The sequence below is a fragment of the Abramis brama genome, assembly GCF_963993115.1.
Source record: "Abramis brama genome assembly, chromosome: 10".
Lineage (NCBI taxonomy): Eukaryota > Metazoa > Chordata > Actinopteri > Cypriniformes > Leuciscidae > Abramis > Abramis brama.
The window spans coordinates 1009719-1027864 of record NC_139972.1 but is presented as its reverse complement, the minus strand read 5'-3'; the positions used below and the strand labels follow the sequence as shown (position 1 = coordinate 1027864).

The window sequence follows — 18146 nt, the reverse complement described above, 5'->3', positions numbered from 1 at the left end:
AAGGCTGGAACATTTTGAAGTGGCCATCGCAGTCACCAGACTTAAATCCGATTGAGAACCTCTGGTGGGACTTAAAGAAAGCAGTTGCTGTGCACAAGCCTAAGAATGTGACTGAACTGGAGGCTTTTGCCCATGATGAATGGGCGAAGATACCCATAGATCGCTGCAAGACACTTGTGTCAAGCTATGCTTCACGTTTAAAAGCTGTTATAACTGTAAAAGGATGTTGTACTAAGTACTAAGATTGAATGTCACTTGGGGGTTGAATAAAACTGATAATAATGTGAGCACAGAAAAGACATTTGTGGTTATTTTATTATAAATGTTATGTTATATTTGTCTGACCTACACGTGCCTCTTTGATTTAATTGTAAGCAGGATGACTGAATGATCAAAATCAATGTCAAACCGGCCAAAACAATCAATTTCAGTGGGGTTGAATAATTTTGAACACAACTGTACCTGGTTACTTACCTGAGAGACGATCGCCTTCCATCAGTCTGCCAACCATCTTCATCGATCTTCAATCTTCATCATCTGCAAGAAAGAAAGAGAGAGACTGTTACATTTCAGCTAAGCCTATTCTGATTCTCTGTGTTGTGATTACTCACCTGTTGATTCCCACTCCGATTCATTCTGCAATTAAAGCATTGAACTTACCATCTTGTCTGTTTCATCTGTGAACCCTGACACCAGCTCATTCCATAATTGTGGACCACTGTAACATACACTAAACCTAGCACTTGTTAAGTTCCTACATTTACCTTTTAGGAGCAGCTTATGTCTAGTGTGGTGTGTGTGAGAAGATGCATATAATGGAATGAGCTCACACAATCTAATGTTTAACCTGTTGACAACATTGTACATTGCACAAGCATTATGATAAAAGTTACATTCAGGAAGCTTTAGTAGTCCATGTTTATGGAAGAGAGCATTTGTATGAGAGTTATGTGTGGACCATGAAATAGCTCTTATGGCTTTCTTTTGTAATATCAAGAGTTTCTCAGTATAAGTAGGGTAAGTATTATTCCAAATAATATTACAATAAATGAAATGAGGCTCAAACAGAGTCCTATACAGGGAGAAGAGCACGTCTAATGGGAGCACATGTCTCACTTTAACCTTCTGGGGTCTGAGGTGTTTTTGGGGTCCTTGAGATGTTCTGACATGCCCTGACATTTGTGCTTTTTTCAGTTGCTGATAAACATATTAATGGCAAAGGTGTAAATTCACTCTATATAGCACAAACAGGACTACCATAATATGTGAGCCACATGTATGTACATGTTTTCATTTTTGAGAGAATAATGTTTATGCATGGTTATTGAAAAAACTAAAAATGAAAATTTCTGAAATAAGGCCACAAAACATACTAAATATGTGTCAATAAGTCTTTTGACTAATGGATGTCGTCACCTAGAGTTTTTTCTTCAAAATGATGTGAAAATCATCCTGCCTAATCATTCACATAAAACAATACATTGATTTAAGTTTTGTGAAACACTTTTAGTTTGGAAAGCCAATATGCGGATGGGGCGTAAACGCTCCAACAGCATCATGCATATTTAGTAGTTCACACCTGATGAGACAATGCCCCTGCATACTTAATGAGCCATTCATTCAGGTTTGTCACCTATAGCTAACTTAAATATACAAGCTTCATAAAAATGATCATTCTAGAGAAAATTTCAGATGGCATTTAGAGGCTTTTGCATCTGAACTCTTCATATATATATATATATATATATATACACACACACACATATATATATATATATATATATATATATATATACACATATATATATATATATATATATATATACATACACATACATATGGGGGGCCAAACAGGAAATAATTTTATGTAAATCCGAATATATAGTTAAAACTCTGAATATATAATTGTAAATCCTGAATATATAAATGTAACCCTGAATATATAGTTATAACTCTGAATATATAAATGTAAATCTGAATATATAAATGTAAATCCTGAATATATAGTTATAACTCTGAATATATAAATGTAACTCTGAATATATAGTTATAACTCTGAATATATAAATGTAACTCTGAATATATAGTTATAACTCTGAATATATAAATGTAAATCCTGAATATATATAGTTATAACTCTGAATATATAAATGTAAATCCTGAATATATAGTTATAACTCTGAATATATAAATGTAAATCTGAATATATAAATGTAAATCCCGAATATATAGTTAAAACTCTGAATATATAAATGTAATCCTGAATATATAGTTATAACTCTGAATATGTAAATGTAAATCCTGAATATATAATTAAAACTCTGAATATATAGTTAAAACTCTGAATATATAAATGTAAATCCCGAATATATAGTTAAAACTTTGAATATATAAATGTAATCCCGAATATATAGTTATAACTCTGAATATATAAATGTAAATCCTGAATATATAGTTATAACTCTGAATATATAAATGTAAATCTGAATATATAAATGTAAATCCCGAATATATAGTTAAAACTCTGAATATATAAATGTAATCCTGAATATATATAGTTACAACTTTGAATATATAAATGTAAATCCTGAATATAGTTATAATTCTGAATATATAAATGTAAATCCTGAATATATAGTTATAACTCAGCATGTGAGCTCCGCTCAATATTCCGCTCTATGCCAATGCGCTCCACTCAATCGCTCACGGCCCAAGCGCTTAAATCCCGCTCCGACATGAAATCTCAGTGTAACGTAGGCTACTGTACTATAGCCTTTGTTGATTATTTTTAAAGGTCCCGTTCTACGTGATCCCATGTTTCAAACTTTAGTTAGTGTGTAATGTTGTTGTTAGAGTATAAATAATATCTGTAAAATGATAAAGCTCAAAGTTCAATGCCAAGCGAGATATTTTATTTAACAGAAGTTGACTACATAAAACGGCTCGATTGGACTACACCCCTCTACTTCCTTCATTAGTGACATCACCAGAACCGTGTTTAGACTAACCTCCGCCCACAGGAATGCTCCCTCAACTCTACTGGCTAACTTACTTGCGCACTTCTTATAACTTAGGCTACTGTGTTTACTCAGCTCTTACGGTGATTTTCTGAAGTAAAACTGACGCTTCATCTTTTGTGTGATGTACAATAAACTTTATTAAACTCATCAGTATATGTTTGATCATCATTCGGACCTGGTCCGAAACAGCAGACTTGTAGGCTGTTAATAAATAATGGATACATACAAGCAGATGACAAATACGTTATAATAACCGTAATTAAACTACTAAACCATACCTGTTTCATCTCTATACAGCACTCTGACTCTGTAGGCATTATTGTCCGACTCGAAATGAACGCCGTTACTGAGAGTTTCTGATATTATCATCATTCCGTGAGATGAATTTGTCCTGACAGACTGAGCGCGAGCTCATGAAGCTCCGCCCCCTGGGTCGTCCAGCAGCACCTCATTTGCATTTAAAGGGCACACACTGAAACAGCTCGTTTTTCTGAGCCCCAAAAAATGTCAATTTAAACATGCTGTAAAAAATGATCTGTTGGGTATTTTGAGCTCAAACTTCGCATACACACTCTGGGGACATCAGAGACTTATTTTACATCTTGTGAAAAGGGGCATATAACGGGACCTTTAAGGCATTGTTAGGGGCATTTACCATTTTGCATAGGTGGCCTCAGCACATTGTTTGTGTGATAATAGGCCATTCTTTAAACTTTATTAGTTTCAGAAAGATTCTCGCGGATACAGAGACAGTTGAAACAAAGGCAGATCTTTATTTTACGAAAGCACAAGGTTTTGGTGTTTGAATGTTTAAACATACTCCTATAGCTAATCTACTGCCTAACGGTTTGCCAGTTGATAAAACTTTGGATAATATAATTAATAACAACATAAAATCACATCAGTGTAATGACAATATTCTTTGCATGAAAACACTTCAATTAGCAGAATTATATTCATATAGACTGAGATGTAAAGAAACAGTGGTGGCCACTATCGTAATGGACTGTCAATAGTGATAAGGTATAGCTAAGAGTGCTCCAGACCAACCATACGAACTAATGACTTACAGAAGGTATTCTTAACTAAGAACGTTTCGGGAAACACTTATTAACGTTAAGGTAAAGCCTGAGTTATAACTTAAGAATGATAGCGTAAAGAAGGTTTTCGGGAAATGCAGCCCAGCATATTATTTAAACATAAATATGAAACTAAATAAGCTTTTCTCTAACCCTGTACAACGAACACGCCAGCGCGTTCTGATGGATTTTTCTTTAATGACAGCGGAAGAAACTCCGTCAATTTTTGGCCATACAGATTAGTGTGTAAGACAACTACAAAGGGTCTACTTTTATTTGTGTACATTCACAATAACACCAAAACCTTGTGCTTTTGTAAAATAAAGATCTGCCTTTGTTTCAACTGTCTCTGTATCCGCGAGAATCTTTCTGAAACGAATAAAGTTTAAAGAATGGCCTATTATCACACAAACAATGTGCTGAGGCCACCTATGCAAAATGGGAAATTCCCCCAACAATGCCTTAAAAATAATCAACAAAGGCTATAGTACAGTAGCCTACGTTACACTGAGATTTCATGTCGGAGCGGGATTTAAGCGCTTGGGCAGTGAGCGATTGAGTGGAGCGCATTGGCATAGAGCGGAATATTGAGAGGAGCTCACATGCTGAGTTATAACTATATATTCAGGATTTACAAATATATATTTAGAATTATAACTATATATTCAGGATTTACATTTATATATTCAGAGTTATAACTATATATTCAGGATTACATTTATATATTCAGAGTTATAACTATATATTCAGGATTTACATTTATATATTCAGAGTTATAACTATATATTCAGGATTTACATTTATATATTCAGAATTATAACTATATATTCAGATTTACATTTATATATTCAGAGTTATAACTATATATTCAGGATTTACATTTATATATTCAGAGTTATAACTATATATTCAGAATTACATTTATATATTCAGAGTTTTAACTATATATTCGGGATTTACATTTATATATTCAGAGTTTTAACTATATATTCGGGATTTACATTTATATATTCAGATTTACATTTATATATTCAGAGTTATAACTATATATTCAGGATTTACATTTATATATTCAGAGTTATAACTATATATTCAGGATTTACATTTATATATTCAGAATTATAACTATATATTCAGATTTACATTTATATATTCAGAGTTATAACTATATATTCAGGATTTACATTTATATATTCAGAGTTATAACTATATATTCAGAATTACATTTATATATTCAGAGTTTTAACTATATATTCGGGATTTACATTTATATATTCAGAGTTTTAACTATATATTCGGGATTTACATTTATATATTCAGATTTACATTTAAATATTCAGAGTTATAACTATATATTCAGGATTTACTTTTATATATTCAGAGTTATAACTATATATTCAGAGTTACATTTATATATTCAGAGTTATAACTATATATTCAGGATTTACATTTATATATTCAGGAATTACAATTATATATTCAGAGTTTTAACTATATATTCGGAGTTACATAGAATTATTTCCTGTTTGGCCCCCCATACATACATACGTATATATATATATATATATATATATATATATATATATATATATATATATATATACAGTGAGGAAAATAAGTATTTGAACACCCTGCTATTTTGCAAGTTCTCCCACTTGGAAATCATGGAGGGGTCTGAAATTGTCATCGTAGGTGCATGTCCACTGTGAGAGACATAATCTAAAAAAAAAAAATCCAGAAATCACAATATATGATTTTTTAACTATTTATTTGTATGATACAGCTGCAAATAAGTATTTGAACACCTGTCTATCAGCTAGAATTCTGACCCTCAAATACCTGTTAGTCTGCCTTTAAAATGTCCACCTCCACTCCATTTATTATCCTAAATTAGATGCACCTGTTTGAGGCCGTTAGCTGCATAAAGACACCTGTCCACCCCATACAATCAGTAAGAATCCAACTACTAACATGGCCAAGACCAAAGAGCTGTCCAAAGACACTAGAGACAAAATTGTACACCTCCACAAGGCTGGAAAGGGCTACGGGGAAATTGCCAAGCAGCTTGGTGAAAAAAGGTCCACTGTTGGAGCAATCATTAGAAAATGGAAGAAGCTAAACATGACTGTCAATCTCCCTCGGACTGGGGCTCCATGCAAGATCTCACCTCGTGGGGTCTCAATGATCCTAAGAAAGGTGATAAATCAGCCCAGAACTACACGGGAGGAGCTGGTCAATGACCTGAAAAGAGCTGGGACCACCGTTTCCAAGGTTACTGTTGGTAATACACTAAGACGTCATGGTTTGAAATCATGCATGGCACGGAAGGTTCCCCTGCTTAAACCAGCACATGTCAAGGCCCGTCTTAAGTTTGCCAATGACCATTTGGATGATCCGTCTCACGCAGGCAGTGTGCAAACTCTAAACTGTTAACATGGGAGCCGAAATAAAAACGGACACGCCACGCAGCTGAGATGCTTACGCCACGCATCCAGTGTGTCACCGGCCTTATCCAGCTGATGTGGGCGTTTCAGGATGGATCGCCTCACATTTGCGTTTGTATAGCGCGGTCTCCGTGGGCGGAGTCACATTAAAACTTAATTAGCTGAGATGAGAATGACTGACATCTCTCTCTTTACATACATATTACATAAACTGTGAATATTTGTTTTTCATAAAAATTACTTCATTTAAAAGAAGATAATTCAAGCTTCATGCCTGTGTGTCTGTATGCCTATTTGACTGAGTATTCGCTGAGTTACAGTTCATTTTCAGACGCGTTTCAGAATTGACTTCACTGACGGAGAGTAGGCAGAACTCGCATCGTTTATTTTTCTTTATTTGGCGAAAAGCACAACACTTTGTTTTTATTATGACTATACACAAAAAAAATACACACTAAACAGGATCGATTGATGTATAACACAAGCATATAAGATAAAAATTAATATTAGTATTTCGATTTTTTTTTTGCCCTCATAAGGAAAAAACGAGCCGCGCCGGCGCGATAGCCAACCCCAGGGGGTTAAAGAACAAACCCACAATTTTAGATAGTTTTTTAACCAGCTCATTAATATGTTCCTTAAAGTTTATGAATTGATCTATATGTATTCCAAGAAATTTTATTGCGTCCACTCTTTGAATAGCTCTACCATCTATGTTTAAATTATGTTTAAATGTCACAATCACTGTACTTATGACTACTTGATCGAAAAACAATATACAAGGTTTTACTAATGTTTAGCGATAGTTTGTTACATTTAAACCAGGTATCTATTTCTGTTAGTCTGTCATTTAAGAGTTTTTCAAGATGATTCAAGTATTTGTGGGATACAAACAGATTTGTGTCATCAGCAAAGAGTATTTTATGAACATCACAGGAACAATGTACAAAATCGTTAATATAAACAATGAACAAAAGAGGCCCCAGAATAGATCCCTGGGGAACCCCAAATACTATATTTTCCAATCCGGAATCAATACCATTTAAGGTCACATATTGCCGTCTTCCATAAACATAGTCACTAAACCACTGGAGAGCCACACCCCTGACCCCGTAGTGCGACAATTTTCCAAGTAAAATTTGAAAATCAATCGTGTCAAATGCTTTTGAAAGGTCGAGAAAACCCCAACACCGGCTTCTTTTCTTTCAAAAGCGTCATATATTTTCTCTACAAGATCTAAAATGGCAATACTTGTGCTGCTATTCTTCCTAAAGCCATATTGTGAAGATTCTAGTATGTTATTTTTATTTAAGTAATCTACAAGTCGCGAATAAACCACCCTTTCTAATACTTTAGACAACGTTGGTAGAATTGATATGGGTCTATAGTTTTGAAAATCACTTTTGTCCCCAGATTTGTATACTGGTATTATCTTTGCTACCTTAGTTTGTTTAGGAACTATGACATACTGTAATGATAAATTAATTATATGGGCAAATGGCTCAGCTATTTCATTCACTATAGCTTTGAGGATCATACTACAGATACCATCAGCACCAGCTGTGTAAGAGCATTTAATTTTATTAATAATGTTAGTAACTTCCATTTTACAGGTAGGTCTAAAGTAGCAAGAACTGGGATAATTATTCCTCAAGAATGTTTTATAATTGGCACCCCCTGGTGGACCAAATTGTTGAGACAGTTTCTTTCCAACAGAGGCAAAATATCTATTAAACAAATCTGGCAGTGAATCTCGTATTGTAGAATTATTTGATTGGGTTGGCACAACAGTGTCAGGGATGACTGAGGATTTATTACTGCGGTCAAGTATCTCATTCAACACCTTCCAAGATTTCTTCTGATCCCCCGAGGCAGTTTTGAGACGATCAGTGAAGTAACTCGCTTTGCTGTCTCATATTAAGCTAGTTAATTTATTCTTATACTGTGTATATAAGGTTTTATTATTACTATTTGGATTCTTCCTGTATTTTTTGTAGAGTTTATCCTTCTTCTGGATAGACTTTAGGATTCCTTTGGTGATCCATGGATGAGTTTCCTTTTTATGTTAAATTATCCTTTCTGGAATAGTTACGTTGATAGCATCGGTTATTACATCAATTAAGAAATTATAAGCAAAATTGGGGTCTATGGCATTGTAAATTTCATCCCAGCTTTTACTTTGGAGGTGTTGAATTAGATTTGCAAGTGTTTTGTTATTAAGAACTTTTACCTTCCTATTAGTACAAGGATCAGATACTCTTTTTTTCCAGTTTGTAAAGAATACAACAGGGTAATGATCAGAGATGTCAGAAAATATTACACCCGATTTACAACCGGTATTTTGTAAATTTGTTATAATATTGTCAATTGTAGACATACTTCTCTCTGTAACACGTGTGTGTTTATCAATAGTAGGATAGAATGATGAGGAGTAGAGGGTATTTAAAAAATCAGTTCCCTTTATATCTTCTTTAGAAATGTCAATATTAAAGTCACCCATAATAATACTGTTTTTGTTCATCTGGTTTATACTGAGAAGGAGATTATCAAAGTGGTTTCTGAATGTTTCATAGTCAGAGTTTGGTGGTCGATATATTACTCCAATGATGATACATGCACCACTCGCCATTTTAACTTCTAGGAATAATGAATCAGTGTGGTCATCATCAACTGTCAAATCATGACGCTCCTTCACAGAATAATGAGAGTTTACATACAAGCATACCCCTCCGACGATTCTACCCTGCCTATTAATACAATACAATGAGTATCCGTCTATTTTATAAATATCTAAAAGGGTTTGCTCACTCATCCATGTTTCACTACAACCAATGATATCAAAACTTTTACCTGTGCTAGCAAGAAGTGCAACAAGATCGTCATGATGCTTTTTAAGACTTCTAATATTTAGATGCATTACAGAAAAGGAAAAGTCATTATTTTGTTTCAGATCTTCAGGGTTGTAATAATCACAGCTTGTATTGGGCACTTATAGTGCCTAAAACAAATCGCCTATATAAAGGCGACCGGGCCTTTGCAGTAATAGGGCCGAGACAGTGGAATGAGCTGCCGCTGTCTATCAGGTCTGCCAAATCGCTGTCAATGTTTAAGAATCTGTTGAAAGTGCATCTAATGTCGGTAGCCTATAATGGTTAGGTGTGACGTTTTATATGTTGTCTATTTATTGGTCTATGTGTGTCCTTATTTTTATCTTTTTATAGAATCTGTATGTAAAGCACTTTGGTTCAACCTCGGTCGTGTTTTAACAGTGCTATAGAAACAAGAAACAAAAACAAAGATTTCAGTTTTGATCTGAGAGAGTGTGTCATTGTTCTCTACAGGTTGAATGATTGTGGTGTCACAGATGAAGGTTGTGATGCTCTGGCTTCAGCTCTGAGATCAAACCCCTCACACCTGAGAGAACTGGATCTGTCATATAATAAACTAGGAAACTCAGGAGTGAAGCTGCTCTCTTCTGTACTGGAGAATCCTCACTGTAAACTGGAGATACTGTGGTAAGGACTCTCACATGAAACTGTCACTGTAAATTCATAAAGTATAATCAAATTGGAATAAAATGCAGGGAAATAACTATTATTACATTAATTACAAGCAAAGCTATTGAAATATTGATCTGTAAATGATTTAAATGAGCTGCTCCTCATTAAGGTGATACTGCAGTACTGATAGTCACACTGAAAAACACACTTTGACATCATGATATACATTTAACACCCTTTACTTTAAACACACTCAATCTCAGCACAGTCAGGATTAACAGCCATTCATTTTAATTTTAGGGGGAAACTGGATACTGTGGAGATTTTTCTCCAGGTTTAAAATCTACATCATGTCAATGTCACAGATTATGACCTGGAGAAACACTATAGTACAACGATGACACGTCAGTGTGTGTATTATTAATGAGACTGCGTGTTCTTATCCTATGAGAAGACATTTCTCTTATTCATGACAGCACATGGTGTTTTTCTATGACAGACGCTTCAAACTGTAAAATCATGCAGTAGTTTAGAGAGGTGTTCATTGGTTGCAAGTGTGTGTGTCCATGGTGCAAGAGTTGAGGGTTTTGCAGGCTTCCCCCATGATGCTGTCAGGGCAAGACTCGCTGCGGGCGTTTTGTTGGCCAGAAACTACCGACACAATCAAACTGTGTGTGTGTGACAAGCGTTTTTCTGAGGAGAGCTACGAGAATTTCTATCTTCTCTGTCACTATCCATCTTTATTGTCAGTGTCCTGAAGGTACGTAGATTTGTGATCTACGCAACCAGTTTTTATGACATTTGTATGAGAAATGATTATCAAATATATGCATTTATAGTGAATGTATATAAACATTTATACTGTTAAAGGGAAAATACAGATTGTGTTCAATGATTTCGTAGGAATCGTTTGGCATCTTATTTAGTTTTATTTAAATAAATAAACCTGTTTCTAGCCTTGAATATATATCCATAGAAGCTGGCATGGCATTAAAAGAAAAGAAAAGAGAGATATTATTATTAGTAATAGTATTATAGCCTAAATATTATTACTATAAACTAAACTACATAAAAAAAAAAAAAGTAAAACAAAATATTTTTTTCTAATCAAACAGGTTTCGGAACTTTAATAATACAGAAGAAACGCAGGAACAGAAACGTTAATATAGTCGTCAGCTGTAGTCATCTCAATTGCGTGGGTTACAGCTTTTTTTTTTTTTTTTTTTTTTTTTTTGCATTTTTCTTCTAAAGTTTGCAGAAAACAACGGAGATGACGATATCTTCGATGCCTAAATATTTTTGGACTTCAGGAAACGTTGCTCGTTGTCAGCGCGAAAACGAATGAGCCTCCGGGTTTCCTCAGGTGTCCCTGTTTGATAAAGAACGTACAAGACTGGTTGATCATGTTGCAAAAAGCACAAAACTGTGTAAGCACTGTTCGTTTATATCGTGTTCACATATAACCACAAGAAATAATGCGTTCATAGCAGACGTATGGTAAAAGATAAGCCAATTCCCTGCCGCAATTACATTCACCAGTTATCAGACATTAAAATATGTTGCGGGACTATTGTTAACGAACTTCAGCATTTTTTTTTTTGCAAGTGTCTTTGAACATGACCGTAAATATGAACACAAGATTGAATGTGACAAAGAAAATAATTATTGGCAGCCATGTTGCCTCTGTAGCCGGTGTATGCAGGTACATTTCTCATACCCCTTCGTTTGAAGTGTGGTCCCGAAAAATCTTCGTTTCAAGGGCTATCTGTGTCAGGGTGTGGTGTAGGTTGAAGAAGGCGAAGAGGCAAAAGGCTCCAATATATAAACTTTACTAATACTCAGAAAGGCAAATGCAGGCAGACGGAGTACCACACCAAACACAACGTTACCTAGACGTATACTCAGACGAGAACGGACAAAGACTGACAGAACAGAGGGAAACTAAATACACAAGATTGAATGTGACATAAAGAAAATAATTATTGGCAGCCATGTTGCCTCTGTAGCCGGTGTATGCAGGTACATTTCTCATATCCCTTCGTTTGAAGTGTGGTCCCGAAAAATCTTTGTTTCAAGGGCTATCTGTGTCAGGGTGTGGTGTAGGTTGAAGAAGGCGAAGAGGCAAAAGGCTCCAATATATCAATTTTACTAATACTCAGAAAGGCAAATACAGGCAGACGGAGTACCACACCAAACACAACGTTACCTAGACGTATACTCGGATGAGAACAGACAAAGACTGACAGAACAGAGGAAAACTAAATACAGACACAAATCAACAATGATGAGGTGAGCACAGGTGACACGGATGAAGATGATGAACAGGTGAGTAATTGAGGGAGTGAGTTCAGGTGTGAAGACACAAGGGATTCTGGGAATTGTAGTGCAGACGAAGACAGAACGGTGCAGACGATGACTGTGACAATCTGGCCCTACCCCCTCCCCTACCCCTCCCCCTCCCCCTCCAACCAAAAGAGAATCGAGACAACCCTACCCCTTCACAGGAACGCGCAAAACGGACCACAAAAGACAGATCCCTTGCAGCATAAATTACTCTATTACAAGTTACAAGTCACCAATTCGACTTAAGTAAAAGTGATTTTAACAGTACTTTAGTATTTTAATTATACTAAATTTAGGCTCAAAGATGCACTAGTCCTTGACACCTGAGACATGCAGGTGAAATTAAGAAACACTTGATTTGTAAAATGAGAAGTCATGTTTATTTTCTAAAATCTAAATAAAACTGAACACCTCAATAGTGCAATAAATCAGGGTCGACACAACAGCCTCTTAAAGTGATTGTTCACCCAAAAATGAAAATTCTGTATTCATGTAGACAACCTCAAGTTGTTCCAAACCTGTATACATTTCTTTGTTCTGCTGTACACAAAGTATATATTTTTGTAACCAAGCAGATCTTGCCAGCCATTGACTAGTACAGCAGAACAAATACAAGTTTGGAACAACTTGAGGGTGAGTAAATGATGACAGAATTTTCATTTTTGGGTGAACCATCTATTTAAGCGTCTACAAACTCTCAAGTCTCAGTTAAGCTCAAGTGCACAAAAAGGCCACACATAAACCAATATCCTTCAAAAAGGCCTTGTCAATATAGTGGATAAATAAAATAATGTTAAGTAAAATTAAATAGTCAAAGTCTACTTGCACTGGATGTGCTGGTTTTGGACTCATCACTGGCTGCAGTCATGACCTCATCTCCTAAATCAAACGTCTGCGATTTAGCACCTACTAATGCACTCGCATTCACGTAAAATAGACTTGTTGACAAGTTTGGGTGAAGGGAGCACAAGATATAGTTCAGTCAATACCATTTAGATGGAAATATCACTTCTTTATAGCAGAAACAAACTGCTGCAGAAAAAGTTAGGTGCCATGCAAAATGTAATTTGTAATTGCATTACTCATCACAAATGTATTGGAGTAAAAAGTAAATTTACACAACTGCACCTACACAAACATAATTTTGAATTGCTGTCCAGCCATACTGTAGACTTAAGTTTATATTTCTGAATAGTAGTCCTCGACTCATATTTGGACGTGACAGGTCTTTTTTTTTCTTGGAAAAGGATGCTGACTACGCCAAGTCTATATGTTTATAAATTAACATTCAAAGGAAAAAACAAAAACTCAGATAATATCTACAAGGGCTAATTTCTGTACAAACCTTCAATTTCAATCTCATCCAGTGACTTCCTCTGCATGCTGGAAAGGTTTCCTTTCTCCATTGACACAAGGAGTTTGGAAATCTTAGCCAGTTGTGTTGTGGGAACTGGTAATCTGTAGAAGTCGCGGTGAACACAGATGTCGTGACCCAGGAAATCTGCAACCTGATCAAGTTCATTGTTTTTTAAATTAAGGCCTTGTGAGAGTGTGGCAACATGTTTCCTGAGTTGTGTTGACCTAAGGTACTCGGGGTGCTTTGCTCCACACTGGCTTGCATGAACACGCAAACAGTCCTGTCCTCTGTAGTGGCTCATTGACGTTGGTCTTGCAAACAGGAAGACATTTGTGGCACAAACGCCACATTCAGTTCTTCTACTGGCAAGTAGTGACAAAGCATCCACCACACTTGGTGTGGGCAGAACGGCAAACTTTCTACCCCTTTTTCCCATGATTTCAGTTCGGCTGAAATAGTTACAAAGCTTCTGTTCAGTCTTCGACAACCCCAGTGCAACATCTTCATGGAGCTTTGTGTTATCCCTTTCATGAAAATTTTTGAGGCGCATTTTCGAAACTTCCCCAGCACGTCTTCGATTGAAGACAATGATTTGTGCAAGTGTGAGTTTTGCAAGTTGAGCATAGTTCTGAGTGGTGGCCTCTTCCTTCAAGCTGCAGAAGGCACTTTCTGCAGATTACTCAAGGTACTGATGAAGGATCTGAACATCTTCAGTGAAGGGCAATGTTGATGGTTTATTGTATTTGGCATCACTCAGTGTGTTGAGATTGAGTGCCATCACTCAGGGCACTGTGAGACAACAACTCAGACCACCTGGAGGTGTACAACTTCTTGAATATGTCAGTGTACCTGATCAGTTCTTCATCTTCTGCCATGAGTGCCCTACAATGAATAATGTCCACGATTTTATGCAGTGTATGTCCCAGTTTTAGCACAAGGCTTAGTTTCTGGTACAAGTGTTTTTCTTCATCAAAACCTGAAACTTTCTTTACTGCTTGCACAACTCTCTGGAATTAAGCAGGTTTAACAGTGTCCTCTAGGTTATGTACTGAGAATTCTGTACGCAGGCATAACAACAAACGCCCCACTTCACGGAGCTTCTGTCAAATGTATTCATATTTTGTAGGGTCTTGTCCATGTTTGTTATAGAGTGACTGGGCAAACTGAATAATAGAGAAGTCATTTCGCACAACTGAGGCCACTTCATCTTGTTTCATGACACCAAGGAGGTTCCACACTCCACTTGAGATCTGCTGACAGAATGTAGACTCCAGAGCTACAGCCAAGCCCAGTACTTTGGTTCTCCCAGGTATGTCATCCAAATCTTCATTTTCGGGCTTAAAGGGGCATCTGCAGACATGTCTCCAAAGCTCCTTACGTATGTACATCCCTTGGCAATACATACAGTGAATAAACTTTCCTGTCAGTGCTTTAGCTTTTGACTTTCTCTTCACTTTCAGTGATCCTGTTCCATCTTGCAAAACTGCAATGTTATGTTTAAAATTTCCCTTATTCCTAATTTTTTCTAATAATATTTTGCGCTCTTTTTAGTCCTCAGGAAGGGAAAATGCTTGGACAATTTCAGTATGTGTCTTGTGTGTTTTCAAGTGGCCGGAAATTTTGCTTTGTGGCTTACCACAAACATAACAGTAATTTTTTTTAACTCATTATCAGATGTGGTAATTCTTGTTCATGAGTCACAGCTTCATCCTCTAGCTTTTCCTTTGATGAGTCTTTGATAGAATTCGCTGAATTAGATGTGTCAGCAGTATTGGGAATCATCTTATTTTTAAGGGGTGGCCAACATTTTGATATACTGGGCACAACTGAGGTGCCTGTGTCTTACCCAAAAGATGTTCCAACATCAGGTATTAATGGTTTTACTTGAATATGTGCAGCTCTTGCCTGACTTGATTTTAAGGGTATGCTGGCATCTGAATCATATTCTGAATCCGAGTCAGGTATGTACAGTATTCCTTGTTAGACATGTCCTCAGCATCATCAGATGATATTTGGTCCATTTCTGGATGTAGAATTTTGTCCTGATCTGACAGCAGATCATCATCAGAAGCCTTAGGAGACTGCTGCGCCTGAATTGGTGAGAAAGCAAATTATTTTACATGGTGATTGAATCTTATAGACAGTTCAAGTTCAACACTCACTCAGTAGATACTCACCTATGCTGTGCTGTTAAAGTCATCTCTTTTAATTTGCTTGAGGCAGGATTTATGCCAGACCCTGAACAAACTGGAACACATTTGAGTAAAATAATGTTAACACTGCAGGTCTATTTAAGTGGTTAGAGCACAACACATATACACTCTATACTAATTCACTAAATATCTAACCTGTGCATCGATAGCCAAGCCACTTGAAGGAAGATACGGGTCCCACACAACAAACACACTTGTCCAAGGAGGATACTGCATACACAAGGCGGTGTTTTTGACACTGTTGGTGAAAAATTTAAGTGTAGTATTTATTTATGCCACATAGTTTGGACAGAAAGATATTTCATATTTACATGTCGATATCCAATCACTTTAAATCCAATACCAATGTGACATTTCATTTACCTCATACATATGATTACCCTTTTATTGCATTGTATTTTGTTATTTATAGCGTATCTTATATGAAGCTTATTTAAAGCATATCCTATATGAAGATATACCTTCTTCATATTTTTTAATTGTAGATGGGGAATTTGTGGTTAGCCTCAATGCCAGGAGCTGACTTCTTGTAGCCCAGTATAACTAATAGGGTGCCTATCCATTACATGTAACCAAACAACTTAGCATTCACATTAAACCAACATACAGATCCAATGCAGGCAGTCCAAGTGTTCTTAAAAACCAAAGTGATGCCTCTGGGGACAGGACCCTCTAAACTGTATGGACCTCCCAAGTCATATTTGGGTGGGGTTCACTGTTTGATACACATACACTCAGACATTATACTGACTGAAGCTTGAAAAAGCACGTTTAGACAATGTCCTTCCATTTCATTGTCCACATAAAGCATGTTCTACTCAGGCGACTACACACACACACACATATATTGAAATAGGTTGGTAGATTTAACATTTTGCCACAAATAACTTCACTAAGTTGTACATTCGATTTTATTTACCTCTCCAACCTTGGTGAGTGGGCCGAGCTCTGGACTAGTCTGATTCGGGTGGCTGACGGCTGTATAGATGCACTTGTTCTCAGTGGTCAGCTGTAGAAGATGAAACAGAGACAAAGGACAATAAAGAGAAAGTCCTGGGAATGTGATACTAGAGAGGACATTTGACATCTGAATTAAAAAATAAACCATTCTACTGTTGACAGAAAGACAGAGGAAAACCTTGCACTGAAGGTTCTCGGCCTTACTCATAGCCCAGTCTCCCTCACAGTCATACCACTGACTAAGACATGGGCAGCTAGAGTGGCTTGAATTTCATCTGAGACTGCTTGTCTTCTTGCCCTTCGTCCTCCTCCTCCTTATCCATCCTTGGTTATCCTCCCTATCTCTTCCTTCATGTCTTTCTGGATCCATTGTTTCAAAACTCAAACTTATTTGGGCCCTTTTATCTATCTATTGAAGGTTCTGATTGATGTGTGTTCAATTTTGTCTCTTAGTGTTTCCACCTGGGTAATTGTGTGTTAACTGAGCTGAAGCTGTGCTGACTTGAGTGAACAATATTGAATGCTAGTGCTTTATACATGACAACATGGTGTAGGCAATGAGAAATGAAGGGATTTGTGTATAGAGTTTTGCAGTGACAGTTCAACAAATCTGACTCATGTGTCAAAACAGGGAATAGTGTTTATAGTTCAGTGAAATGGGTGTGCATTTTGATAAATGGCATTATGGTTTTGAAATTTTAGTTCAAAAGCCTGGTTATAGTGTTTAAGCAATCGAGAAAAACTGTAACAATCAAGAGCAATATATTAATAAAAATCTATCTTTTTGTGAAGATATACCTCTTCAGTATCATCAATTGTGGATGGGGGATTTGTGGTACCACACATCTTTGGAGCCATTTCATCATCAAGGCCCTGTAAAAAAAAAAATATATATATATATATATATGTGGCATAAGGGAGAGCCGACCTACGAGGAGTCACTATAGGGGGTTTTACACAATTTCACACTCCGATTACGCCACCTTGGGAATTTCACCAAAAGAATTAATATTAGCCCCTACGAAAAGGCACACACAGGTTCGGATCACCAACATGAGTCAGAGACATGGGTCAACATATCAAAAATATACTTTATTGACAATTCTTAACCTGTTAACCGTTGCCAGTGCGCGGGCGCACTGAAGCGTTTTTTTTATATATATAGTTCAAAGTTACTATCAAATTTAATATTATACCTTGACAAACTATACATCATTAAAAAGATATAAG

General features: G+C 36.2%; 1 protein-coding gene across 3 annotated transcripts in view; it reads left to right on the top strand.

Annotated features, from left to right (window-relative positions):
- Positions 1–18146, top strand: part of LOC311091370 (NACHT, LRR and PYD domains-containing protein 3-like) — a 145013-nt gene that overhangs the window by 88886 nt on the left and 37981 nt on the right. For all 3 annotated transcript variants that reach the window (XM_084127302.1, XM_084127301.1, XM_084127300.1), the window contains one exon: positions 9885–10058. In XM_084127302.1, coding sequence (XP_083983428.1) covers positions 9885–10058 — 174 coding nt within the window. The remainder of the gene's footprint in view (positions 1–9884; positions 10059–18146) is intronic.